At 39.9% G+C, this 27832-nt stretch overlaps 5 protein-coding genes and 1 pseudogene across 5 annotated transcripts in view; 4 read left to right on the top strand and 2 right to left on the bottom strand.

Moving 5' to 3' along the window:
• The first annotated feature begins 1379 nt into the window (after window positions 1-1379).
• On the top strand, window positions 1380-6688 carry LOC131782068 (tubulin alpha-1A chain). The gene is made up of 6 exons (XM_059098780.2): window positions 1380-1537; window positions 1899-2121; window positions 3861-4009; window positions 4437-4829; window positions 5620-5907; window positions 6311-6688. The coding sequence occupies exons 1-6, from the start codon at window positions 1535-1537 to the stop codon at window positions 6608-6610; spliced, it is 1356 nt and encodes a 451-aa protein (XP_058954763.1). The 5' UTR covers window positions 1380-1534; the 3' UTR covers window positions 6611-6688.
• A 1037-nt stretch (window positions 6689-7725) lies between these two features.
• Window positions 7726-10892, bottom strand: LOC131782133 (cytochrome P450 3A24-like). The gene is made up of 3 exons (XM_059098845.2): window positions 10754-10892; window positions 10014-10587; window positions 7726-9125 (listed from the first exon to the last, which is right to left on the bottom strand). The coding sequence occupies exons 2-3, from the start codon at window positions 10540-10542 to the stop codon at window positions 8143-8145; spliced, it is 1512 nt and encodes a 503-aa protein (XP_058954828.2). The 5' UTR covers window positions 10543-10587; window positions 10754-10892; the 3' UTR covers window positions 7726-8142.
• Window positions 10893-12927: 2035 nt separating this feature from the next.
• Window positions 12928-14544, bottom strand: LOC131782139 (thromboxane-A synthase-like; annotated as a pseudogene).
• LOC131782136 (cytochrome P450 3A24-like) lies at window positions 14229-16954 on the top strand. The gene is made up of 2 exons (XM_059098850.2): window positions 14229-14903; window positions 15489-16954. Exons 1-2 carry the CDS (start codon window positions 14387-14389, stop codon window positions 16463-16465), a joined length of 1494 nt encoding a protein of 497 aa, XP_058954833.2. The 5' UTR covers window positions 14229-14386; the 3' UTR covers window positions 16466-16954.
• A 190-nt stretch (window positions 16955-17144) lies between these two features.
• LOC131782137 (SPARC-like) lies at window positions 17145-22965 on the top strand. Its single transcript, XM_059098851.2, has 6 exons — window positions 17145-17353; window positions 18418-18448; window positions 20159-20377; window positions 21235-21404; window positions 21706-21883; window positions 22795-22965. The coding sequence occupies exons 1-6, from the start codon at window positions 17297-17299 to the stop codon at window positions 22824-22826; spliced, it is 687 nt and encodes a 228-aa protein (XP_058954834.2). The 5' UTR covers window positions 17145-17296; the 3' UTR covers window positions 22827-22965.
• Window positions 22966-23909: 944 nt separating this feature from the next.
• The window catches only part of LOC131782158 (nuclear envelope integral membrane protein 1-like), a 10607-nt gene continuing 6684 nt past the window's right edge, over window positions 23910-27832 (top strand). Inside the window, exons 1-3 of the mRNA XM_059098877.2 lie at window positions 23910-24011; window positions 26533-26704; window positions 27633-27808. Of these exons, the coding sequence (XP_058954860.2) occupies window positions 23924-24011; window positions 26533-26704; window positions 27633-27808 (436 nt within the window). The 5' untranslated portion in view covers window positions 23910-23923. The remainder of the gene's footprint in view (window positions 24012-26532; window positions 26705-27632; window positions 27809-27832) is intronic.

Genomic DNA, 27832 nt, shown 5'->3' with positions numbered 1-27832 from the left:
GACTTGCGTTTTAGAACCACCAGATAAAAACGCACTGACTAATTCTTTTTTAATGATGCGTTGGCGATTTCGTCTCAAATTCAATTTATAATATGCAAAGTAACATCGCTTACGATTTGTAACTCGCAACAACGCATAACTTGAAATTTGGTCTGATTTTCAAAATGCAAGTGACACTTCATATGCGATTTAAGGAGGCTCGAAAGGGTTTTTCGTTATTGCAGTGTTTGTGAAACGATGGAAGATTACAAAGAAGGATATTCAATGGGGTGGGCAAACTATATGTCTCTTTGCAACTCTATTGCTGGGCTATACTTTGAGAGTACTTATGACGTCATATCAGTTACCATGGCAACGCACAAGGTCCACAAAAACGTCCACTCAATTTTAGTTTTTGTAAATTATCTGAAAAACTAATTCGGTGACCTACCATTTTTATTTCTTTGTTGGAAAGTTCCCTAAATTCTTAAACTTTTCAGACAGTATGGAAAAAATTTATCCAGTAGAATTAAATATATTTAAAGAAAATGCGATTTATGGCTTACAGAAAATTCTACTGGATAATTTTTCCCGAAACTTTTATATTTGAAGTGCCGTCGTGAATGGTGCGTGCATGCAAAAAATCAAGGTAGGTCACCAAACAAAATTTCGAGCTAGAAACAAATGTATTTCGCAGATTTTATTTCCGGTTCGCGCAATTTCAAGCAACGTTTAACTTCCGGTGTGCCGATTTTGATCCATTCAGCTGAAGCGTGCATCTTAGTTGTGGCGTGTGTAGAATCAAAATCAGCACACCGGAAGTTAAATGTTGCTTGAAATTGCGCGAACCGGAAATAAAATCTGCGAAATACATTTGTTTCTAGCTCGAAACAAATAATTTACAAAAACTAAAATTGAGTGGACATTTTTATGGACCTTGTGCATTGCCATGGTAACTGATATGACGCCACAAGTACCCTCAAAGTATAGCCCAGCAATAGAGTTGCAAAGAGACATATAGTTTGCCCACCCCATTAAATATCCTTCTTTGTAATCTTCCATCGTTTCACAAACACTGCAACAACGAAAAACCCTTTCGAGCCTCCCTAAGTCAAGAGTAATGGTGTCGTAACCCAGCTGTCAGTAAAGATCGGTGAAATAATTTTGTTGCTCCACAATTTTCCGTCATGGAAAAAAGCAGCAACAACTAAAACTTCATTAACAACCATCGCTGAAAATCTTCAGCCAACAGGCTTACCTATACATATTTGAACGACTTTGAAGTTTACGATTTTACCTACAAAACCAAAATTCAACAAAATCCTTATTCTCGCGCGCTCATTCGATTCAGAGTTCAAATCGTTGCCTGGTTACAAAGACGTCATTCTGACGTGTACCTAACGAACATGAGGAGTGATGACGAGAACAAAGAGCGCCTATTCGTCATCATTTTTCGTTGGTCTTCTTGGGAGGGGTCGTTACTTCTTCTACGAGAAAACTTTGTGAAATTCTCCACCGCTTTCAAAGCAAGAATTCATAAAAACATTTATCCACAATGGTAAGTTAAATTCCTCTGTAGCAGACATGTCATTGAAGTAGAACTGGTGTCAATTTCAGACGAGGAAAATAATCTGTGATTGATCACGAAACGACTTTAAATACGCTATTTTTCAGCAGTAGCCGCGTTCAAATTCAAAGGATTTTAAAATTAGTCCTAGACACTTAATTTTTATAAGTTTTATTTCTTCTTTAATCTTAGTGATTCGTTTAGTTTTCTTCATCATTTGTTTCTCGGTTGTGTTAGTAATCATTTGTAAAGAAATAGCCCATTGTCCGACCGCGCGATCTCATTTTACCATCTGTAAGTTAGGGAGAGGTTTTGATGCTTTTTGTGTGACTCCTTTTTCATTTCTTCGCAGCGTGAGTGTATCTCAGTTCACGTTGGACAGGCAGGAGTGCAGATTGGTAATGCTTGTTGGGAATTGTACTGCTTGGAGCATGGAATTCAGCCTGATGGCCAAATGCCGAGCGACAAGACCATTGGAGGCGGCGATGATTCTTTCAATACTTTCTTCAGCGAAACTGGAGCTGGAAAGCACGTTCCTCGCGCTGTCTTCGTCGATTTGGAACCAACGGTAGTCGGTATGTTCAGAGATAAACCAACTTTGAAATTTTTCATTCACGATTTCATCGACAGAGTCATTAGTTTTCCTAAAAGTCGTCGTTTGCCCTAAGTTTTGTATAAGCCAGCTTTCATTAGACGATGGAGACAGTCCTCCAATGCGAATTTGCTCTAACGACAGCGCCGAAAATCAAGAAACTGACTCAAAAATGTGTTTGGTGTGAAACAGGAAATATTTCTCAGGGATTTTGGCGTGTAAATGTGCAGTTTCTGTAGCACTTTCGTTTTTTATTTGGTATTCATATTTTTATTACGATTGTGGTTGCTATGGATTGGTGTCATGATTTCAGGATTTCACCATAATGGGAAAAATTATTATTCAAATTTCTAGCTATTATTTCAAAAGGAGTTGAATTTTGACGTTACTTCCAACTATAAGCGATAGATATTGAATTTACAACATAGATTGGGTGAGGAGAAATATATGGGCGGGTTATTTACACGAGGTCTATCCCAAAAAATTCGGTATTACGTAAGCAGTGAACCTCAAGGATTCTCTATAAGATGGTTGATTCAATAGAATAAATGTCTTTTCACAAAGATGAATATTCAGATCGAAAGTTCGGCTATATTGTTGATGGCTTAGAAGTCCTTATAACGTGGTTTTGTTAAGGAGGCTCGAAAGGGTTTTTCGTTGTTGCAGTGTTTGTGAAACGATGGAAGATTACAAAGAAGGATATCTAATGGGGTGGGCAAACTATGTCTCCTTGCAACTCTATTGCTGGGCTATACTTTGAGGGTACTTGTGACGTCATATCAGTTACCATGGCAATGCACAAGGTCCACAAAAACGTCCACTCAATTTTAGTTTTTGTAAATTATCTGAAAAACTAATTCGGTGACCTACCATTTTTATTTCTTTGTTGGAAAGTTCCCTTAATTCTTTAACTTTTCAGACAGTATGGAAAAAATTTATCCAGTAGAATTAAATATATTTAAAGAAAATGTGATTTATGGCTTACAAAAAATATTACTTGATACTTTTTTCCCGAAACTTTTATATTTGAAGTGCCATTGTGAATGGTGCGTGCATGCAAAAAATCAAGATAGGTCGCCGAACAAAATTTTGATCTAGTAACAAATGTATTTCGCAGATTTTATTTCCAGTTCGTGCAATTTCAAGCAACATTTAACTCCCGGTGTGCTGATTTTGATTCATTCAGCTGATGCGTGCATCTTAGTGGTGGCATGTGTAGATTGCGTATGCGCGTGCATCTAAAAACCCTTTCTACTTTGTTTACATGACCAGCCCTATGTGTTTAGATAATTTCAGATAATTTACAAAAACTAAAATTGAGTGGACGTTTTTGTGGACCTTGTGCATTGCCATGGTAACTAATATGATGTCACAAGTACCCTCAAAGTATAGCCCAGCAATAGAGTTGCAAAGAGACATATAGTTTGCCCACCCCATAAGTAAAACATGATGATTTTTGTATTATATTAACAATATGTTTGCAATAGGAATTTTATTTATGGAATTCTCTATCATGATCAAGTTGCAATGGTCATAAGCAAGCTATCAATTCCAATTTCATCTTAACCCTTTAAATCTTTACATCAGTATGCATATTCTCCTAACTGTTCTCTATACATTTTCTCTGGTACTTACCAGGAGAATTTGTTCTTAGATGCTAATGATAAATCACTCTTAGGGGCAAAGGGTTAATATATTAACCAACTCCTCATTGTATTTCAGATGAGGTCCGCACTGGTACATACCGCCAGTTATTCCATCCTGAGCAGCTAATCACTGGCAAGGAAGATGCTGCCAACAACTATGCACGAGGCCATTACACCATTGGCAAGGAAATTATTGACCTTGTCCTTGACAGGATTCGCAAACTGGTAAGATTGCCTTTGTAAAACTGATCATCATAGCTAATTGCGGCTAACAGTTGGCTCAAGCTGTTACTTTCATTCAGTAGGAGAGAGTAGACTGCTGATGCACTCTTTGACTGGTTCGTGTTAAACGGGGAATGGTAGTTATAGATTTTATATCAAGTAAGTCTGGTTTTTAAAAAAGGATTCCTGAAAACTATGTTATACTGTGACCATTAGATTTTTTCCCATATTATTAGAAGTATTTAATAACTTTACTTTTTTTTATAATAGCAAGCAGCAGCATTGGGTGATCCATTAATATTCTCGGTTACTCTAACCACGAGTAATCATTTTTTTCAGTTTATTTCTTTTTGCTATTGGGCCTCTGATTATTTTCACTTGTAAAGTGGGTTTAGTCATAGTGAATAGATGTATTTTTGATGCTTTTCAGGCAGATCAGTGCACTGGCTTGCAAGGTTTCCTCATTTTCCATTCCTTTGGAGGTGGCACTGGCTCTGGGTTCACGTCACTGCTTATGGAACGGCTGTCAGTTGACTATGGCAAGAAGTCCAAGCTTGAATTTGCTATCTACCCTGCCCCACAGATCGCAACAGCTGTTGTGGAGCCTTACAACTCCATTCTTACCACCCATACCACACTTGAGCATTCTGACTGTGCTTTCATGGTGGACAACGAGGCCATATATGACATCTGCCGCCGGAACTTGGACATTGAGAGGCCCACTTATACCAATCTGAACCGACTAATTGGTCAGATTGTGTCCTCAATCACGGCTTCTCTACGATTCGACGGTGCTCTAAATGTTGACTTGACAGAATTCCAGGTATGGGATAGTTTGTTTTTTGAAATGTTTCATTCTAATATTCAAGCGTGGGTGAATACGTATTTATTCCCAAGGTGTCAAGCTTACAGTGGTTTCTTAGAAAAAAAAAGTTTTAATCTATAATTTGTGGAACAATTGTTCTAAACTTTCCTGAAATGTTGCCTTCCAATGTCTGTTTTGAAAAACACAGAAAGAAAGATAGATCATGGTGCTCGTTTAAAAGGTAAAATGGTCCAAACTTACCCAATTTATGCCTGTATTGGCACTAGTCACGAGCGTCATGTCATCGGTTCACGGTACATTTTGCGGTGGTTGGAAGCGAGGGTTTTTAAAGTAAAATTTAAAAAACTTGATAGGTAGAAAGTATTGAGTGTATGGAACAGTTTGATCTATAATTTGTGGAAAAATCACGAAATTTAAAGGACATCGACTCAGAACGTTCCTCGAATCGTTGTTTTCAAGGTTATAATTTGCGTCATCAAGTTCGTAAACGTTTTTAACTATCTTTTTCTGCCCCTCGATGAATCTTTTCTTAATTTCTCCTATTTAAAGGGGATAATTTGTACACCAAAAAAATAAAGAAGTATATCTGGAAACTGAGTTTTTCACCCGTATGAACGTAAAGTCGATTCAATCACCGGTAAATATTCATCCTATTTTGGGAAGAATCACCATGTTGAGGAAAAATCCTTTCACGTTTTTCATGAGCAAGCCAGAAGTGATCATGCAACTGTATAGACTTATAAGTTACTTGAAATGAACTTCAGAAAATCTCTCTGGATTATTTTAGACCAACTTAGTGCCCTATCCACGAATTCACTTCCCTCTGGCGACATACGCACCTGTCATCTCTGCCGAAAAGGCCTACCATGAACAACTCAGTGTGGCTGAGATAACCAATGCCTGCTTTGAACCAGCCAATCAGATGGTGAAGTGCGACCCTCGTCATGGCAAGTACATGGCTTGCTGTCTGTTGTACAGGGGTGATGTTGTTCCTAAAGATGTTAACGCTGCCATTGCCACCATCAAGACCAAGAGGACCATTCAGTTTGTTGATTGGTGCCCAACTGGATTTAAGGTTGGGTTACATCTATTTGAGTGTAATCATTGTATAGGGCATCCAATGAGTCGATTGACAATCTCTTAAAATAAAAAGATATACCGTTTATGTAGATGAAAATCTTCAGGCTACAGACATGGGGCCTTATCAGAGAGAGGGGCTTTTAACGTCTTTGATTATCTTAACTAAAAAAAATTCCATTCAATTTGTCATGTTTAACCGTGAAAAATGGTCAATTCCCCTTTCTTCTATCTTTGTCCTGCTTTTGTTTTTTAAAGAAATTACACAAGCATACTGCCAGACGAAAAAAGAACTTTGACTGGAAAGATTTTTCTTGCTAGGAGACTACCAATCCCTTGGTTCATCCCTAAGGGATGCTCTGTGACCATCTTCTCAGTGAGTATCTTCTCGATGTTTCTAGGTCGGCATCAATTATCAGCCACCCACAGTTGTACCAGGTGGTGACCTTGCTAAGGTGCAACGTGCAGTATGTATGTTGAGTAACACCACAGCTATTGCAGAGGCCTGGGCTCGTTTGGATCACAAGTTTGATCTGATGTATGCTAAGCGCGCATTTGTCCATTGGTATGTGGGCGAAGGAATGGAAGAAGGAGAGTTCTCTGAGGCCCGTGAAGATCTGGCTGCCTTGGAGAAAGACTATGAAGAAGTGGGCGTGGATTCTGTGGATGCTGAAGGCGAAGAGGAAGGAGAAGAGTACTAAACTGGCCTGACGTTCTATTTTTGATTTTTTTTTATACTTGGCTTGACACTTGAATAAAACTTTGACTTTGTAGTTTCATTTTAGTGTACTGATAGGAGCGTAATTTTACAAGGGAGGAGGGCATTAGGTCTTAATCTAATTCACACTTGCAAAGCAACAGCAGAGTCAAATTCAAATGCAAAGAATGTTGGTAGTATCTGTGATTGAATTTGTGTTCTAAGTGTGAACCAGGCTTGAGCTTTACTTAGAAAGGAAATTAGTTTAGTTTTAACTGACTGGCGTTTGAATAGCATTCCGGTACAGCTTTACAAACAAGAGATTGTTGACTACCCTTTTTACAATCAATCAACCATTTTCGCAAGCCGTTCAAACGCGTCATGTTACCGGATACACCACACTTTCACGACGATTGACCGTTGTTTTTAGTCTGCCAAAGTAGTCCCCACATATTAAATCGTGCGTCTCTTCTAACACAGCGATCAAACGAAAAGCATGCTCACTCAATTTGCTCACTGATTTTTCGTCAGCCGTGGCAGAAACAACCGCTGTTATACAAAATAGTCGAAAATGAATTGAAACGTCAGATTTTTTTTCCAACTAAGAGTATTCTGTTGAGTTACCGCTTTCTTCTGAGAGTTATTAACAAATGATACGGATTTAAATTATTTTGACTTTTTGATTTTGGCTTGTTTTTGGATGTTATTGTGAGACAGGCCAGAAAGCGCTCTGTCTGGTTGCTCTCTAAGACACTAACTCATTTTATTTGCATATGTGCTGACGTTCAAACGCCGCGTTGCTTCTCTCAGGGAAAAATTGAGGCTGTGGAAACTATACTCACCGGAGGCTCGATTCGTTTTGCCAAAATAGTTCGAAATTATAGGCAAATAATTTTGTAACTTACCTCGTAGTTTTCTATTTAAGTGGAGTTAGAAGTAATAGTCGCCTAACGATTCTCAATTGTTTCCCACCTTCACTGGGCCACAGCACTCACAAAAGGGAAATGATGAGCCACCCTTACAGCATTTATGCCAGTGCTGGATTAAGTTAAAAAAAAAAGTCAATCTGGTTCAGTCCTCTTGTCATCTTGCAAAACAGAGAAAACGGAGTGCAAAAGGTTGTTTTTTTAACTTTATTTCATTTGCTTATTTCGTTCGAGTGTTGTTTTCATCCCTGAGACGACTTAACATTAATTAACAGTTCTCTATGAGTTGTTTCCTCGCCATATGCCAGAGTGTTGCTTACTACACTAGCTGATTCTTGTTTCAATTTCTCGAGTCCATCATCTTTTTAATTGTGTATCATAGCTTCGTCGTTAGCATGGTTAGAGCAATTTTCAATTCGGGGTCGAAAGTGATTCGGAGTTGCTTTATTTTTTAATTTTGCTCTGCGATCGAAAAGCGCTCAAAGTGCTCTAACGTATAATCCATGAAGAGATAAATCAACCAAAGGCGCATCTATGTAATAAACATTTTCAGTGGAATTATTTATGTATACAAGAACTTCTAATAGGTGGTCAAGACCGCTGTTCACTCTCAAATTACGGACTCCACCCTAACACACACACCATCTTTCGCTGACAAAGTAGCACCAGCATGTATGACTAAAGGAACTCGCGTCTCGGGTGACTGCACAAACTTGTATTTCACCAGAATCCTGACCAGGGCAACCTTGATTTCCAACAGAGCAAACCTCATTCCAATGCAGTTTCTTGGCCCTGCACCGAATGGTATGAACTGGAAGGCATGGCGAGCATCTTTGGATGGTCCACGGAACCTCTCCGGATCAAACTTTTCCGGCTCCTCCCAGGCATCTGGATCACGATGTATGGCGTATATTGGAATGATTATCTCCGTTCCAGCAGGAATGTGGATGCCATTGAGGTCATAATCTTCAGAACATTCTCTGTTGATTTGGGCAGCTGGCGGACATAATCGTTGAGCCTCTTTGATGACGCAGTCGAGGAACTCGATATTCTGGGCGACATCGTACAAAGGTTTCTTAGCGTTAGACTCGAGGGCCTCGCTAATCTCTTTCCTCAGCTTGTCTTGTACATCTGGGTTTACAGCCAGGAAATACAGGGTAAATGCCAACGTGTTGCTCGACGTTTCATATCCAGCTAATAGGAAGATAATAGATTGTGCTACAATCTCTTCATCAGAAAGCCTGCTGACCCCTTCGACAGTGGTTTCATCATTAGCATTCATCATGAGTTGAAGCAGGTCTTTTCGCACACTGAGCCCCTGCTGGCGACGGGACTTGATGATCTCTTTGACAACGCCTTCAAAATAATTCGACTTAATTCCTGAAAGCCGCATTAACAGCCTAACTAAATAGTTGCCAAACGGAAGGCGAGCCATCTGTCGAACAATGTTTGGAACTTTAAAGATCGCTTTCGCTCTCTCCAGCATTTCGGTGTTCTCACCCAGTTGAATCTTTGCGTCCACGCCAAAGGCAGTCGACAAAATGACTTCGAGCGTCAGCTTACTAAACCAGTCAAGCATGTTTACAGTCTCACCTGTTCATAAAATTCATAAAGAAAAAGGAAAATGTGAGTTAGAGTGCTTTTCACGCGTATCTTATGGCTAGAGAGTATCGAGTGTTGAAGCCGAATTTTTCAACACCAAATCATCCGAAAAGTAAGTATGGTTTGCAGGCTAAACGTAATCTAGAGTAAGAAAATAACAATTCGCAGGACGATGGAATGAGAAAAAGTGCAAAAAAAGTGTTTAACAGGATCAAATCGTCTAACAGGAAGCTGAATGCGACCAGTTCAATCCGAAAAGTGCAACGCCCTAGCTTGGAATGTCAGAGTTAGTAGTCTCCTCTATTGACTTTGGCTGTAAACATCTCGCTCAGGGCGATAGTAGTAAGATATGACGCAATCCTTGACCAGTCAGAGCGCGCACATCTTTGTAACCACCTGAGCAAGTACACCAAAAGAGAAAACTTTGTCCAAAAAGAAAGTTTCACCGAATAGCTCCAAAGTGATTACCGGAGCATGAGGACCAATGTCATTCGAATGTCCTGGTAAAGGAGCCTAGGCGCGATGCTTGCAGTGTATGATGGGTATTAAACTTTTTAAACGGCTAACGCTGTTGAAGTTTTCTGGGCCTTATCAGTTGCAGACCGACAATTATTTTAAGATGACTTTCGATGCAATAATAAAATATGCTTTCTACAGTGAGATGACGTTTCGCAGTGATAAGGATTGCGTGACTAGCTTTCGTGACGTTAGGCCAGGCTTTGACGAATCTATTTGCTATCAAACAATATCGTAATCTCCTACCGTTTGTCGTTTCTTAAGATATTCGATTTTTGCGAATAGTTCCAGATTTTTTCTCAGTTAAACAGTTCATAATTTAGGAGAATTTCAGTACAATTTCTGCAACACTCCATCTCTCACCTGAATCAGCAATTTTATTAAGTTTTTCCATTAGCGTATTACACGAAGTCTCGATTAGTGGCACCATCAATTTCATCTTCCCAGCACTAAATGTAGGAGTCAGGGTGTTACGGATTCTCTTCCATGTGTCATCTCTTGCATTGAAAACGTTTCTGCTGAAATCAGGAGTCGGCTTCAAAAATTGAAAACGATTGCAAAAGTTTGGAAAATCCTTGATCATAATCTGTTTTAGTAACTCCGGATCTGCAACGACCAGTGAAGGTTTTTCGCCCAAACAGATGGCGTATACTTTGCCGTACCGTTTCATGTAGTCAACGTGCATGAGTTGTATTCCCTCGTATTTTCTCGCTTCGAGAAAGTTGCCGATAAACGGAACAGGTTTAGGACCAGGAACGTTAAGCTTCTTGAGGTTTGCAAAGCCACGCGTTCCATACCAGTAAAGAAACAAAACTACAAGGAGCAAAATAGAGACGATGCTGGCAGGATGAGCGAGTTCCTCCATTGGAAGAATTTGGTGAAGGACGTTCATCGCTCAGGTTCTCTTTGTGTTGAATGTTGCAGCGTTTTAGTGAGTCTAGTATAAGAGAAGAGGAACTCAGCTAAATCTGTACTGTTCCTTTGTTTACAGAAATAGTCAACATCACGAACACTAAACTTCAATTTATTGCAGTCGAGCCACTGCTCATTCGCAGTAAATAAAATTGAATCACGGTCTCTAGCTGGTGATAGCTTCAACTCACCTCGTATTCCTGCGACGACCAGAAACCGATGCACTGGTGCAACTAAGTGAATTACAATTACAATAACTTTTGAATAAGAATCGTTGCGAAATCGCAATTTATGTAAATTCACAGTGAAGTCAAATGGTCCAATGATAAGCTGAGTTGCGGAGTCAGTCTACGTGATTTGTTTATCCTATTGTTTCCTATATCTGATGTCGTCATCGGGGTCAAAAGGGGTCATCGATATTTATTACCAGTAGCGTTGCTATTTCTAATTTGGGAAACAAGAGTAACACTGCATGAATGACACTGCAAAAATTACGCATTTGATATTTTTCTTCTGTAAAATTGGGAACACCGTAATTTTGTGGGCGGTTACTATTTGCGTCAAAGAGAATAGAAGAGTGGAGCAAAGGGCACAAAGAGAAACGCGTGATCTATAACCTGACTAATGAAATTTTATCACTGTGTCATGTCAGATATAATAGTTACATTCGATGGTAAAGCGTTTTTCCCGTTTCATACCGCACATAAATTTCATTCGCAGCTCAGCACAATATTGCTATACGGATTGATCTGATTTTCGCATTAAACACAGCAGGCATATTCACTGCAGGCTGAATTAAAAGAAGAGAAAGAATGGATCGACGTAAGTGTGAATGACGTTCTTCAATAATATTTGAATATGGCGTCATCTGCAAGTTATGAAGGGGTATCTTATCATCTGGATCGTCACGAGATCTAATAAAAGTGTAGATTGCTCTAAATAGGGCCTATAGAAAAATTATAGCAGAAACTGTCCCTTCTACCTTGTAGCATGGTGGGAGGTGACACCTCTAGCTAAAACTTGGTTGCAGAAAAAGGTTAGGATTCGTACTTAAAGCACCTCGCCCTGAGATTTCGCCATTTACCACAAATACTACTAGCTCTGACGACCAAGCGAGACATACCGCGTCTCCACAACAAACACAATTTAAGTAAAAATGAATTTGATGAAATCATCTCCTAAAAGGTCAGACTATATTTATTTGATATTGATTCAATTCCCTATCGAGATTGTGATGGCATGATCGAAATTGGTGAGTCCACACACAAAATTGCTTCTCGACTAAAGGAACACCAGAAAGCGGTGAAACATAAACAGCCGCGCAAGTCTATACTAGCTGAACATTCTCTCTTTGGCCTCTTCATTTCAGTAGGAATCTTCCGAGGTCTTAAACACAAGTGCTACTTGGCGTGGTTAATGACTTTAGTAATCCTGAGAGATAAATATTCGCAAGGATCCAATCAATCGTGAACAAAACATTTATTCGTTAACGACTATAAACTTATCGCTAAACAAGAGTTTTTTAGCTCAAATTTATATTTTTTTCTTCAGCCGTTTTTCGACAGCTTTCCCAGGGTTTGAAATACAGCAAGTCTTCATAGTTTCCCTTCGTAAGATACCATCTCTAGTCGCAGCAGATCAACCGAATGATTCCGACTTCTCCACAGCCGATAAGCTCAGCCGTGTTCTTCGCGCACGAAGAGACGTGGAAGCAGATCCACAACATCCTGACACCCTCGTTTAGTGAGAAAGATGTTCAGTGAGAAAGAAATTAATAATGCACGCTGTAGGATACGGCATGCCTTAACGATTTTGAAAAGCATAAAATCCACTGCTCATGCTCAGAAATCTGCCAATTTATCGTGCACATCAGTGGATCATCGAAGAGTAGGGCGGGGTGGGGGGGAGGGGGAGAGTTTTTTCAATTTTTTGCTGAGTATGGGCCGCTGGCCACTCAGAAGCCCCGCCCGACCATAATCTCTAGTGTGGCCAATTTTAGAACTCATCTTAGTCACTTTTGACAGTGCGGTAACAACTTTTTGACCGTAAATCTCCTCAAAATTTCTAAAAATGTACGACCTCATTTTAGTAACTCTGTTAAAAAAACAACATCATTGTGGCCAATCAAGCCGCGAAATGCGTCCTCGTCTAGTGGCACATCATCATTAGCCCCTAGTGTCCCCCCTCCCGGGGATCATCCGAAAAGTCTTAAGATAGCGTGACCTATGAGGACGTTACTATAGTGTAAATTAAGCTGCCGAAGCAATTCAAACCGCTCCTAACGGAATGTGCATAGGTTGTCTGTTGTAGAGTTGAGATTTAAGACATCCTCCAGGGGAGTAGTAGGTCCAAATTGCTTTTTTTGTTTACAATTTTTATTTTAACATGTCCAAGAGGTGTGTTATTAAAGTGGAGCGGGCGGAAAAAAATTGCACTACAGACGGTCTGGCCTACGGGCCCTAAAGGCTGGATACAATCCTGCTTTTCTCTGTCATCTCCTTGGGCTCGTATGCCTACTTTCTATGGTTCATCACACAATTTTGAAGAGTGCGTGACGCGCCAAAATATCGTCTGCGTAGGAAGTTATAAATGTACGCTTTTACGAGCCCTTCTTGTTTTCTTTCTTTTCCTTTCCCCCGCAATACAATTTCAGTGACAGTAATAATTTTCTCATAAAAATCTTCGTGGATTAGTGCAGATTTTCTTATCTGACCTGAATCAGCCACTTTATCAAGTTTTTCCACAAGCGTATCACACGAATTCACGATCAACGACACCACTAACTTCATCTTCCCAGCGCTGAATGTGGGTGTCAGCGTCCTACGGATTCCTTTCCAGGTCTCATCTCTTGCGGCTGCGATGCTTTTGCTGAATCGGAGGTGTTCGTTTCACAAACTGGAAAGAATTGCGAAAGTTCGGAAAATCCTTGATCATAAATTGTTCAAGTAACTTCGGATCTGCTACAACTAGGGCTGGTTTTTCTCCCAGACAAATGGCGAAAACTTTACCGTACTTTTTAGTTTCATTTCGAGATACATGAGGTGCATTCCATTAAATTTCATTGTCTCAAAAAAGTTCACAATAAATGGAAGAGGTTTAGGACCAGGAATATTACGCTTCTTGAGGTTTGCAAGGCCTTGCATTCCGTGCCAATGGAAAAACAACAATTCGGGGAAAGAGATCCCTGCGATGGCGGCAGGATGAGCGAGTTCCTCAGATCCAAGGGCCTCTCGTAGCACATCCATCGTTCAGGTTCCCTTGTTTTGAATATCGCAGCGTTTGAGTAAGCCTGGAGTAAGAGAAGAGAAGTTCAGTTCAATCTGTGTCGTTGCTTCGTTTACAAAGAAAGCGGTGGTTTCGCACATTGAATTTTACTTCACTGCAGTCACGACACGGTTCATAAGCAAGTAGATAAAAATATACCACTTTCTATGAATGGCAATAGTGTTAATTCTCCTTTATATCACTCAAATGACTAACAACTGGTTTGCCAGCCCTGTAAATTTGGAGAATACCTCTGTAAGTGTAACTTATCGTGTGAGGCAAGAGAAATCGACTAAGAAATGAAAATGTTCCAGTGCCGCGAGAACCCTGGGAAGACGACGGGTTGTCACATAATTCAAGTGTATTCTGGCTAGAAAGGGACTCTTTTGGGTGAAAATGGATGTAAAATATCGGCGAGGGTTCGTTATTCAGACCGTAGCATCGTGTTTGACTCTTCTCTCCCGTGTGAAGATTTTTCAGGGTCATGCAAATTCTACCTATTGTCAACCAAGCGTGACGGCTCGCATTGCTAGTATAAACATTCCTCAGACAACTACGAAATGGGAATTACAAGCCAAACCTCCAGCATCTTGGATCCCTCCATCATCTTTTCCGTAGTGATTGCGTTGTTGCTAATTACCTACTGGTATGGTACTCGCGCTTTCTCGGTTCTGAGTCGATTGAATGTCCCCGGTCCAAAACCTCTGCCGTTTGTCGGCAATTTACTCGAAGTTCACAAATATGGAAGCGTTCACTTGATGATGTCGGAGTATGTACGAAAATACGGCAAAGTCTTCGCTGTTTCTCTCGGTATGAAGCCATCTTTAGTCGTAGCAGATCCTGAAATGCTGAAAACGATCATGGTCAAAGAGTTTTCTGTGTTTCACAACCGCATGCTTCCAACTCCTCCACCGCCTATGAATTCAGCCGTGTTCTCCGCGCGCGACGAGACGTGGAAGCGGATCCGCAACATCCTGACGCCCTCGTTCAGCGCGCGAAAGATGAAACTGATGGTGCCACTGATAGAGGAATCGTGTGACGTGCTGATGAAGAAACTAGAGGAAATAGCTGATACTGGCAAGTCATCATTATGTAAAATTTAAAATTACATTAAAAAAAAATGCATTATGTTGAAGCTCGGACATCTCGAAGCAATTCACTTTCCCAAGGAATTTTTTTTTATGTTTATTTGGCTGAGGGGGGAGGGGGTGGGAAAGTCTCTTCTCAGGTCCTGGCCTCCTGAATGTTGCCCTTTTGTTTATCTTTAGCCTCTGAGTAATATGTTCCCCCTTTACTTTTCCTCTTTCCAAAGCGGGGGTGTCACAGGTAAAATGAATAGATGAGTAAGTTTGTTAGGAAATTGTGGTGTTGCGTCAGTGAAAGGTATTACAAAATAATTTGAGTTCATATAAATGTTAATCAGTCACCGTGAAAAGTTTCTAGAGCTGACGTTTCCAGCGTCATCCCCTTCTCAGAGCGAAGAGTTAAGGTGTTTGACGTAGTCGGGATGCTTGAGAGGCGAGGCTTTTGGTGATTCGGATTTCTCTGTCGTGCATCTTGGTTCTATTCTGCAAAGGTCCTCCCGCCAATGTTAACGTCGATGTAAATTGTTTAATCCATATTTTGTTTTCATTCATCTCATCTTGAAACCTCGCTTATCAGGTAAAACAGTGAACATCATGGACTGGTTCAGCATGCTGACACTGGAAATTATCATCTCTACTGCTTTTGGTATCCAAGCCAATGTACAAACTGATCCAGATGAAACACTCCTGACAAAAGCAAGGCAATCCTTTCGATTCCCCTTTATTCTGCGTATTATAGGCCGTATGCCTCTCATCAGGACAATCCTGCGATTGGTTATGCGTCTGAAAGGAGGGATGGGATATTTTGGAAATATTGCTTTGGAGATGATCCGTCAGCGGCGAAGAGAAGGCGGCACCAGCCGACAGGATCTGATGCAACTCATGTTGACCGCCCATGAAGAGTCCACACTACAGGGTGACAGCAAACTAACAGATGAGGAAATCGTCGCGCAGTGCGTGGCTTTTTTATTGGCTGGTCACGAGACCTCAATGATCACTCTTTCTACCATAGCATACCACTTGGCGTTAAATCCAGAAGTTCAAGAGCAGTTGCGCAAAGCTATTTTCCAGTTCACTGAGGAAAATCCTGAAGCTTCCCTTTACGAGATGTCCCATAGTATCGAGTACTTAGACTGCGTCATCAACGAAACTCAACGACTAAGTCCTCCAGCACATCAGCTGAACCGTGAGTGCGGCCAAGATTTCCAAATCAAGGGTATCTCAATTCCCAGAGGTACAGAGATTATTATTCCTTTCTATGCCCTTCATCATAATCCCGAGGCATGGCCGGACCCGGAGAGGTTTGACCCCGGAAGATTTCAAAGCCCCGCTAAAGATACCCGTCATCCCTACCAGTACCTTCCATTCGGTGCTGGGCCCCGGAATTGCATTGGAATGAGGTTTGCTCTGATGGAAATAAAGATCGCGATAGTGAAAATCCTGATGAAGTTCAAGTTTGAGCGGGCGCCCGAGACACAAGTTCCACTGGTTATGCACGCCGGTAACACTTTATCTCCTCGTGACGGGGTTCACCTAAGGATTGAGTCCATATAGAGACTTCTCTAGAAGTATTGCTACATTCCACCCGCAAGCCTTCCTTAGTTAGATATTTTAAAGCTTGCCTAAACACCCGCAAAACCGGTTTTACTCTTTACTGCAAGTCCTTCCCAACCTTCATTCTTTTCATACTCGCCCCAGACCTCCCATCCGCGCGTCTGAATAACCAACGCCAGGAGCCTATTACTTATGGGCTCCTGCCAACGCGAAGTTAAAGAATTATGGATTGCTTAACGATTTAAGATAAGAATATTTTTCCTTTTTGATAATGAGCTCAGTATAATAGCTGTTCGTGCTTGAAGGCAGAGCTCTGTTGAACGTCTCCCTCTGGCTTGGTCCGCGCACAGAGAGAACAAAGTCTGATGCGAAAGTGCGGGGAGAGCGCAAAATGTGACAGTCAAACTCGCCTGTCCATTTTCTTCGAGCGTTTGACACACATGATAGACAATTTTGGCTAGTTTTTGTCTTTTTCTAAACTTTCACCACCCAGCGGAGCTTTGCCTTCCTTCATAATCGTCTCTTTGCTTGGTTATGTTGCGTGACGATGCAATACGTGACCTCTTTCGAAGACCGGCCCGTCCCACGTCAACAGCGCTTTGCAGCTTGAATGCGTCATCTGTCATCCTTTTGGTTGATGACAGCTTTCTGACATGTCGAAAAGTATTATAGTATAGGACAGTGTAGAATTTCCCCAACATTTGAGGAGGCCTTCATTCCACTCAAGGTGACAAACACCGAACTTTGTCGCTAAAAGACTTAGTCTCGAGAGCAGAATTAGAACCTGGTGGCTTGAGAGAGAGATAAGGAAAGAAAAAAGGTTTCGTCAGGATGGGTGCCAGACTGTTGTATTTTACTCTTGCTTGCGTATGCCTTCTTACAACGGCGGTGAGTGACTCTACGAATTCTTTTACCACCTCGTTGATTCGCCTTGTCTTCTCAGATGATTCTTAGAAACCAAGTATTATTATTATTATTAGAGACTAATAAAACGAAGTGTTTTTTCAGGGACACTTTTGCTTTGTAACCAAACAGGTTCTAAATTCTATTTGTCGCTTTCACGCTTTCTGCTTGCAAAGTAAACAATCCGCCATTGATTTTTGATTGAATGTAAATATTTGCACATGGTATCAATAACTTACTGATTTGTATTTGTCTTCAATTTTGCTTGAGTTTTTTTAATGGAAAAAACCATTTTACTATCCTTTTATTTCTATCTTGCTTAACTTCTCGTGTATCCCTCATCAACGAAATTTCAAACTGTATTAAAAGAGGAATGTGACTAAATCCATTATAATTTGGAAATACATGAAAAATTCCGATGATGTCTTAGTTTCCTGACCTCTAGGAAAGATTATAAAAAACCCCCTTTCCGGTTTTTTGCCAACCGAAACACATACACTTCACTTTACAACTGCGATACATATTTCATTCCTAAAAAGTGTCATGTGGATGCAAAAAATGGTTTTTATCGATGGGAAAATTACTAAGAGTTCTGTCTCGGATTTCCTCTTGAGAGTAGATCCCCTAGGTTTTTAGCTTTGAAACTAATCTCATATATTCGGGGTTTGATCTTTGGAGAGGCTTCGAGGAGGCTTTTGTTAAAAATGATAATAAAAAAAAACGCTGGAAAATCCATGAGATTAATAACAAAATACCAATTTTTATGCCTTTCTTTGGAGATGATCAAAACTACTTTTGGTTTTACATTACGGGAATGGAAAGACCCAAGAATGGATTTTGTTAAAGGAAGGTGAAAACAGTCTGTCGAGAGCGCGGTGTAAAAGGAAGAAAAAAGACCGTAGCTACCTGTGATAATTTAACTCTTAGCCAGATACGTTGTCATTGCGTCAGTTATGTTACTTTTGTTATTGTTTGTTCTTTTATTCCTGCTAACTTTCGATTACGCTTTATCTTTTTGTTCTTTTTGCTTATCCGTTGACGAAACGAAGACCGCAGAACAGTCACCGGTCAAACCAAAGGGTAGGTATATTTGTGAGGAAAAGATAGCTTTTGTGATGTGTTCTTTTTATCTGCCATATTTACGATGCCAGAATTCTCTCTTTCAGCTGCTAACCGTTCAGCTCGCGTGATTTAATAAGTAATTCTTCCTACTTGCAATAATTCATTTCGCTACATATTAGTTCAGTGGGCGTTGTTCTTGTGGGGATAAAATTACGAAATTGTGAGGATATATCAAATATTCTTGAATTTTGTTGGGATTTTAGGAAGGAAAGAAATCGAATTTACTTTGTCAAGCACGCCCATTCAGCTGCGCATAGCCTATTTGCGTGTTAGTTTAATGTAACAAAGTGCAGTGTACGAAACAAACTGTTAATGTGTATGAGCAATTCTGTTCTCGGTTAAGATAAAAAGATAAACAAAACAAAAAAAGTACCATATTGTACACGTAGATTATGATTGTAATTGTTTTCTCTAGACGAAAGTTGATCTTCTTCAGCTGTCATTCACTCTTACATCTCTTCCAAGCAGACCTTCATTTGCAGCCTTTTTTTCAATTGCTTAAGTGTACAGTCGCGGTTTTTTCTAAGGTCAAAGACGACGTGCAGAAGTACGCCAAACATTCAAACCCCGGTTGTTCGAAGAACATATAACGCTATCCACTGAATAACTCTCTGTCTGGTTTATAACACAGTACGTTTCGATGACACCTATCCACTGGATAGCGATTTATCCGTTTGATAGCATTATCCGCCCTTTGAACTGCTGAGCCCTCAACGCCTTTTGTGGTTTGTGCCCTCTTAGGAAATTTTTAATTTAGAGGAAATCCCCGGACTCTCATTTTTTTATTTTTTGGTCCTGTAAATCAAAAGTGTCTTTGTTATAGACTATCAATTATTTTTAGTATTCGACTGATCCAAAGAATCTGGAAGGGACTCGAAGCCTTGGGAGTGCTCGTTTCGAATTATAAATGACAACCTTTCCTAAAGAAGGTCAATGTTGGCGTTGCTCAAGCATAATCTGACAACTGAAAAGGCCGCGTCTTAAAAAAAATTGTCTTAATGTCGCTGGTTTACGATACATTATTCAGTGAGAAAGAATGTTAATTATTTTTTTTAGCCTCCCCTTGCTGCTGCGGCACAAGCGGCGAAGCCCTCAGATTCGAAACGGCGAACTAAGCGAGGTGTGAGAGGTCTGACGCGAGAAATGCCAAATCCCTCGCAGCAGATTCCTCGCAGACCTCTCTCTCGGGAACCTTCTCGCAGGCTTTCCATTGCTTCTGTTGGAACACAACGAATAACATGTATCACCCATCAACACAACATATTGATGCCGTCCATGGCTTCAGCTTGCATAGTTCAATCTAGCGCTAAAAGACTAGTCACTATTTATCGCCTGGGGGGGGGGTCGGATGACTTTGGTTATATCACGAGAAAATTTACCTGACCCCCCTCATTTCCAGACAATTGGCATTCAATTTTGTATATTCCCATCTTCATACTCTATTGGTGGCGACTGAACCCCCCTCCCTTCCGTTCCCATGCAATTCTCAAAGTTCCCCCCCCCCGTCATAAATAGTGATTGGTTCCTAATTTGTGTCAGAATTACCTTGTCAAAGATTTTGTTCGCTTTCCTAGTCGTTTTGAAGCTTTTGAGACACTAACTCCTAATATCCAAGCAATGGTCAACAGATTTCAATTTACACGAGTACCTTTTTTTTTTACCCCAAAGATCCTTGCCAAAGGGTTTTCTGCACTAAAGGACGTATGTGTGTTGTGAACGAGGATCGATCTACCACTTGTGTGTGTCCAGAATCTTGTCCTGAGGAGTATAATCCAGTCTGCAGTGTGTACCGAACGGAATTCAACAATAAGTGTGAACTGCACAAGTTTGCTTGTCGACTTGGCGTTATGGTTGGAATAGAACGACAGGGAAAGTGTGATGACGAAGGTTCGTTGTTGGAAAAATCAACCAGATATAGTGGCTATCAATACGTGACGAAATTGTCAAAAAAATAAGTTGCTCAACCCGTTGGCAGGCCTTAATAATTAGCGCAACAGGACGCGCATTCCTCCGCCCGCGGGAATATTAGAGAGGAGTCACTTGAGTTGGGGAGAGGTTTTCTTGGGGTCTGGTCCTCATTATCAGTGCCACACCCTTTCCAGACCTCTTGCCTGGTCAAGACCTCACCCTGCTCGTAGGTCATTGGAAATTCTCGTGATATTCACAATTCTTATCGAAACTTAAAAGTTGCGGGAGGAAAAATCGAATATCACAGTAAATAAATCATCACACCGAAAATTGAAAGAGCTTGTAATCAATTTGAACCCATGAACGTACACAGTACGCAGTGACCATTAGCGATTATGTCTTCTTGCGTTTCGAAACAGCATATCTGTCTTTAATTCATACCTCACCAGAATCCGTATAGGCAAATTCATATTCAGCCAAATGCATTGTACAACCTGAGGCCTTTTTGCTTCAAAAAACAACAAAGGTTATCAGATGTCCTTTTTAATCAGATGGTGATGTTGGTGACCAAAATGAACTGTTTTAATTCAAAAGAAGGCAGGAACTTCACCCTTGTTCTCCCGATACGATGAAACGTTCCTTAGCGTTACATAGCGGTGATTTATTTCCTGAACAATACCAAAGGGGAGCAAAGATAAAATATTCGGGACCGGGGCTGCTCCCCGCCCCCTTTACTCCGGTGGTGGTGGGGTTGGGGCTATTTCCGAGCCTATTTTTCCGTTTTCTTACCCGCTTGACTTTCTTTTTCTTGATATTAACTTTCTGGACATTTTTAGGAGACAAGTGGAAGTGGGGGTCGTGCTCAACCTCCAGTCTTCAGCAGTTCCATGATCGATATCTCGAATATCTAATGTTTGCACGAGAGAAGGAGTTGGATCCAGATTTCCCACTTGAGTCGAAGAGATTGGAATCGCTGACATATGAGGAACGGAAAGCAATTATAGAGGTAAATGGATATCACTCCCTTGCAAGATACCTGTCTTATTCATCTACCAGATATTTTCTAATCATTCTCTAACAAACAGACTCTAGTTAGCTGACACGGGCCTAGCCGCGTTCGGTCACCACGTCACGACTGCGAGCCAAGTATATTCCCTTTCAGTCCTCACACTAAGTCAAAAAGTTAATATTCTGGCACTACCCTCACCATTACGTATAGCCCTCATACGGGGATTTTTTTCTATTTTTTTTTATCTAAAAGCGCACGCAAGATCATTTCGTAATCTCTTTTTTATTTTCTTTTGTAGTGGGAATTTTATGGTATGGACAAGAACCACAATGACATTCTCGACAAAGACGAAATCAAATTAATGATCGACCCGAACGAAGACTGCATGATCGGATTTATGAAGTCATGTGATTATGATCATAAACCGGGAATCAGCAGAAAGGAATGGAACGAATGCTTTCCGCCAATCAGTCCTGGTAAGTAGGTAACATACCAGTGGAAAAATTACGGGAAAAGCGAGTGACATATTAAGGAAAAGCGCTATAAATGCGCGGGAAAAACGCGAGAGGGGCGTTAGGAAAAGCCAGCGGAAAGTGGCTTGAGAGAGACTACTGCGATATGCTTTGAATCATTATTAAGCATAGTAGACGGACTAAGACAACCTTTTAATTTTCGCTCGCTTACCTTTTCGTCCTTCAAACGAGCAATTTCGCGGGAAAATGTGGATCTATCTGTCAAGGACCTCAATTGGTTGAATACTCATCCAATCAGACTCTCTCCTGTGTAAGAGTAACAAAGAAGAAACTCTCTTCTTTTTGTTTGCAACGAACAACGCGCATCACGCAAGAAATTGAAGCCAGAAACCATAATACAAGCACAAAAAGCGAGATGAAAAAGCGAGATAATTTTGGAATTTTGGAATATATGGAGCTTGAATCTTAGTTTTTTATGGGCAACTGATCCAAACTTCTTTTTATCCGGGGGTTTTGGTCACCCGTACAGGAGAGCGGGAGATTGGCTCTGTATCCGGGAGAGTTGGCATATATACTATTGCTCGCCTGAAATATCGAGTAATTACTTACAAAATCGAAGATTATCGATTCGCAGCTTTGGTCCCAGGCTCTCTCTTGCCCAAGCCCCATTGAACGGGTAGTGAGAAGAGCGACCCTGGGAATGAGGTTAGCATTGCCATTTCAAAACTAAAAACGTAATTATTTATTATTCAATAAATAAAAAGTGAAAAAAAGTAAAATTGTGAGGTTCCCTTGGAAACGTATGAATAGGGAACATCTTTATTTTACTTTGGAAGCTGCATTTATACATTGACGTCTACCTGAAGTATCAATTAAAGTTTTTTTCGGTGTTCTTTGTTTCCTTGTCTTAACAGAAGTGAACCAAGACGCTATGGACTTCAAATGAAAGAAGCAACAAATGTCAGAAGGAGCCTTTAAAATACTTGATATCGTTTTTATTTCCTCAGATGTCAGTTCTAGTTCATTTGTAAAACCTCGTTATTCAAGAATGCTTTGATTAAAATTTTCCTTAACGCTTCATACAATTATTTCAATTTCTTCCTTCTGTAACTTTGGGAACCCTCAAAACCTGCCTGGAGTAGAAACGTATTTAAACTGAGTCCTCTATTGATTCATTTAAAAAAAACTGAAAATAAAAAAGAGCGAATCTAAACACCCCAGCCTTGTTTACACACAATCATTCAAACACACCCATTTGCTGATGAGAGCGCGCGCTATCCCAGTTACTTGAAAATAGAATGATAACATACCACTTGCTAACCTCGTGTTGTCGGTCTTCACTGTAAGTCGCAGATCAAGTTTTTTCTACCGAGGCTCCGATTTATGGCCCAAACGCAAAGCGTGCGGGCCATAAATCCGATAGAAAAATGAGGTTTCGTAACTTAACAGTAACGACCGAGAAAATGAGGTTGGTTGGGGAAGATTTCATCTCAAACAAGTCAAACAAACTTTTAAATTTAGCGGGTCGTAAAGTGAGATACAGCCTGCTAAAATTGACCAGTCATGGAACACGTACCAACTGGGAAAACAAAGCTTCAAGCAACAGGCGCCTCTGTTGAAATGAATCGCCCTCGCCAATTTTCTTGCCTGTTACGCTTTAGTATGATAAGTTAGTCGAACTGGAAAGGGAGAAAGTGCTTCACACTGGTTTAACAATTAGAATATTCCGGAACCTCGTTGGCATCAATGAGAGATATCTCATCGCTGTACACATTCAAAGAGCGGAATCTACTCGACTGCGGTGTTTGTGTAAGTTTCCACGGTGCAGCTGATGCAGCATTTTTTCGCGAGAGGGACGTGTTGAAAATTTATTCATAGTCTCGTTTGGCGACAAAAATTGACACCTACTTTGCTCTTGCTTTTTCTATGGTAAGTTTTGCTTTCGTTACACACTTTGAAGTTACACTTGGGGAAGGCCTGGGCAGAGAAGAGTGAGCCGCGCTAGGGCATGGGGCGAGAGCGAATTCTTTGTTCAAAGAGAAAATGGCGGCAGGTAGTGAGAGCAACTGTTTCTTCTTTTACCTCTTTTTCTTTTCTGTTTTGCGCATCACATCGGCTCTAAGATGCGAGGGTAAGTAGCACATGTTATCTTCTGTCCATTTAATGTCTATTTTGCTGTGAATCCTAAATTCTGTCTGTAGTGCTTTGATTGATTGACAAGTTTGCGCCAGTAATTTACACATGTATCGCATCTTTGCGCGTTTCTGGGGTAACGGTGATCTTCGGATCATGATATTTGACTGCTTGTTCTTTATTACATGGCCAGTTTTTCACATTTGTTTCTCGATCTGATTAAACTTGCCCTGTTACGGTGACTACGGTGGCACGTGCGTAGACAATGATGTAAGCCGGAAGGTGAAGGCGTCATTGGGGATAAACAGCAATTAGATTCTAGATTTCTGTATTCTGTATGACCAGTAGCATAATCACTATGTACATTTGTGTAACACCAGGCCATTTCAGCAAAATTTCCCAACTACCCTCAAAATGCTATTTAATTATTGCATATCAACAGAATAACACATTTTAAAATCATGTTCATATCTATTTGCATTTTTATTTCTGTTTTATTGTGCTTTGTTCTCGCTTGAGAGGCTACGAAGTGTTTGTTGTTGAGAAATCAAATGTAATGCAATGAGACATCATCGTACTTTGGACCTTGTGGTTTCCTCATTAAAACCGCTGAAATTCATGAAAATACCCCCCCCCCCCCTGCAAACAACCAGGGGAGGTTACAAAGTCTTCCAGTACGGTTTCAAACAAGAAACGAAAGCAAGATTTCTTAAGGAGGCTTGAAAGGGTTTATCATTGTTGCAGTGTTTGTGAAATGTTGGAAGATTACGAAGAAGGATATTTAATGGGTGGGCAAACAATATGTCTCCTTGCAACTCTATTGCTGGGCAATACTTTGAGGGTACTTGTGACGTCATATCAGTTACCATGGCAATGCACAAGGTCCACAAAAACGTCCACTAAATTTTAGTTTTTGTAAATTATCTGAAAAACTAATTTGGTGACCTACCATTTTTATTTCTTTGTTTGAAAGTTCCCTAAATTCTTTAACTTTTCAGACAGTATGGAAAAAATTTATCTAGTAGAATTAAATATATTTAAAGAAAATGTGATTTATGGCTTACAGAAAATTCTACTAGATAATTTTTCCCAAAACTTTTATATTTGAAGTGCCGTCGTGAATGGTGCGTGCATGCAAAAAATCAAGGTAGGTCACCAAACAAAATTTCGAGCTAGAAACAAATGTATTTCACAGATTTTATTTCCGGTTCGCGCAATTTCAAGCAACATTTAACTTCCGGTGTGCTGATTTTGATTCATTCAGCTGACGTGTGCATCTTAGTTGTGGTGCGTGCATCTAAAAACCCCTTTGAGCCTCCTTAAATTATGGCCTGACTTGGTTCATGTTTGATTTCTTTTGCGCATGTAATTCGATCGCTGTGCTTCGAATTGCACAAGGCAAGGCAACCAGAATGTTTCCGAAGCGAGTTATACTCATTTGTGCAATGTCTGATACCCAGAACTCTGAGTTTTTTTGGCAAAATAGTAGCATTGGTGAATGAACTTTTGTGTTACAATGTTTGAGTTGTCAAGATTCAGCAGCAGCCAAGATATGAGTTGAAATGTATGTGTGAATCGCTGAATTTCAATTCATTGTTCTGCGTAATAAATGTGTTTCCGAAATAATAAACTGCCTATTACTCAGCTGCTTTTGAGCTTTAATGGCATATTATTTGACAATTTGGTACTGACGATGATGTACTTTTCTTTGAACTAGCTAATATCTTAACTAGACTTTCGTTTATATTTACAAATTCACTTAGTTTTATTTTGTGGTACTTAAACGGAGGGGTGCGTACATAATCCCACAACACAAACCCAGCCATGAATTTTTTGCCTTGCTCCCTCAAAAATCAACAGTTTAGACTGAAATTTCGGCAATAACAAGGTAAAACAAATACCTTCAAGTGGGTATGATTTTACTTATTCAATGGAATATCGCTATAAACATATTTTACTTTTTCTAGCAATATATACAAATGAGATGTTACACGTTACATGCATATTTGAGGGAAATTTTCCTTATTTTTTGGGAATACCTCGCTTTTAATTTATAGGAATTTTTTTTTTCATCTTTACATCTAACTGCGAAATTGTTTTGTAATCCATTCAATATTTTAGTGCAGAGTAGAAATTTTACTTGAGTGACCTCAAATGTACATGGTGATTGTGCTACAGGTCTATATGATTTCTGTGATGCTCAATGTTTGATTGTATTTCAGGCCAGCACATTGTTGAAGTTTCTGAGGGGTGGAATGACCGATAAGCATGATTAGGTTCCAATCGAATTCAAACTCACACTGTTCAAATCAGTGATAAATTAATTTACCATTGCACCACAAAATTTCTAAGATAACCCTGTAAGCTGCTTCACCTTAACTGCAATGTTGAAGACTCACAAGCTTTAATGGTCAAAGAAAATCATTTGCCTTTGCCTTTATGTTCAGTCATTAGCTACCATGCTATTTTACTTTTTTACTTGTCTAGCACTGATGAATTGAATTGTACTTTTTCAACAGATATCTCGGTTCAAAATCTCTCAAGAGACTGGCATTTTTTACTGGGACCAAAGGATTCCATCATTGCGGTGTGTGTGCATGGTGGGGAGCTTAGGTTGTCTCGCCTTTGGGCAAGTGTTAAAGTCATGCTCAAATTTGAAAAAACAGAGGTGCAGTTCTATGAGGCTGAAAGGTGAATTCAGATTTTGTGTACATCATTTGGTTGAATGTTACATGTTTATATACTTGGCGTATTTTATTGTGTTTTGGTATGACTATATATGATAAAAGTACTTGAAGTACAGAAAAAAATGAATCTGAAACAAAACCAAAATTGAACCACAACATGCAAAAAAATTATAAAGGGGGTAAGTATCTAAAGAAACTGTGCTTCTGTGCTGGAAGAGGGGGTATAACACAATAATTTGGTCTTATGAACAGTGCTGATAATGTAAATTGGCCATTGTAAACAGTTTCTAAACCTGAAGCTTTTTGTGTTAGCCCTTTGTCAGAACAAAGGGCTAATGCCTGAAACATCAGCTTAAAATATCAACTTGAAACACTAGGCCTGGAAACTCTTTATGGTGGCCAATTTACATCATCAACTCAGTTAACAATATCAAAATAAAAAAAATATACTTGTTTATGGACAAGGTATAAGGATGACGTAGCTGTGAGAGCACACTTGCCTTCTATCATAGTGGCCTTTGTTTGGCATCACATATAAATTTGGTTTCTCTCTCTCTTTTTTTTCTTTTTGCTGGAATATTTTTGTTTTGGTTTTTCTGCATTGCAAAGACCACTCCAAGTTTTATTTCAGCCTTCGAAAGGCCTCTACATCATGGGTAAATTTGTGTATTGTCAGATAGAAATTTCTTGAATAAGGTAGTTTTTGTTTTGTTGCAAATTTGTTTTTTTTTAGATATCTGCAAGTCTTGAGGCATATTCTCAATGTTGCTCCTTCCTTAAAGTTATTTTTATAAATTGTTCAATACAGGGAGTGAATATTTATTGCCTGTGTAAAACTCACCAGGTTCCAGGTCTGTTAGCCAATGGAAATGATTTTGATTATAAATAACTAAATTTCTATTCATTCATACCTAGTTTAATTTGTTTCTCAGCTGCTCAGCCTTAAATCCAGCAAATAAGTCCTGGGCATCAGTGTTTCAGTCATTTGTCACTTCAAGGAATGTTTTGGATCAAATCATGTTCAGTTACTCACCATTTAAGACGTCATGCTTTGCAGTTGATTTAATTAAAGAGAGGCAAACTGTGAGAGTGGAGGCTTCACTTCGAGGTTGATTGAAATAAATTATCATTT

Source organism: Pocillopora verrucosa, chromosome 10 (genome assembly GCF_036669915.1).
Source record: "Pocillopora verrucosa isolate sample1 chromosome 10, ASM3666991v2, whole genome shotgun sequence".
In the NCBI taxonomy this organism is placed as follows: domain Eukaryota; kingdom Metazoa; phylum Cnidaria; class Anthozoa; order Scleractinia; family Pocilloporidae; genus Pocillopora; species Pocillopora verrucosa.
The sequence above is the reverse complement of the archived record's forward strand: the minus strand, read 5'-3'. Positions and strand labels throughout refer to the sequence as shown.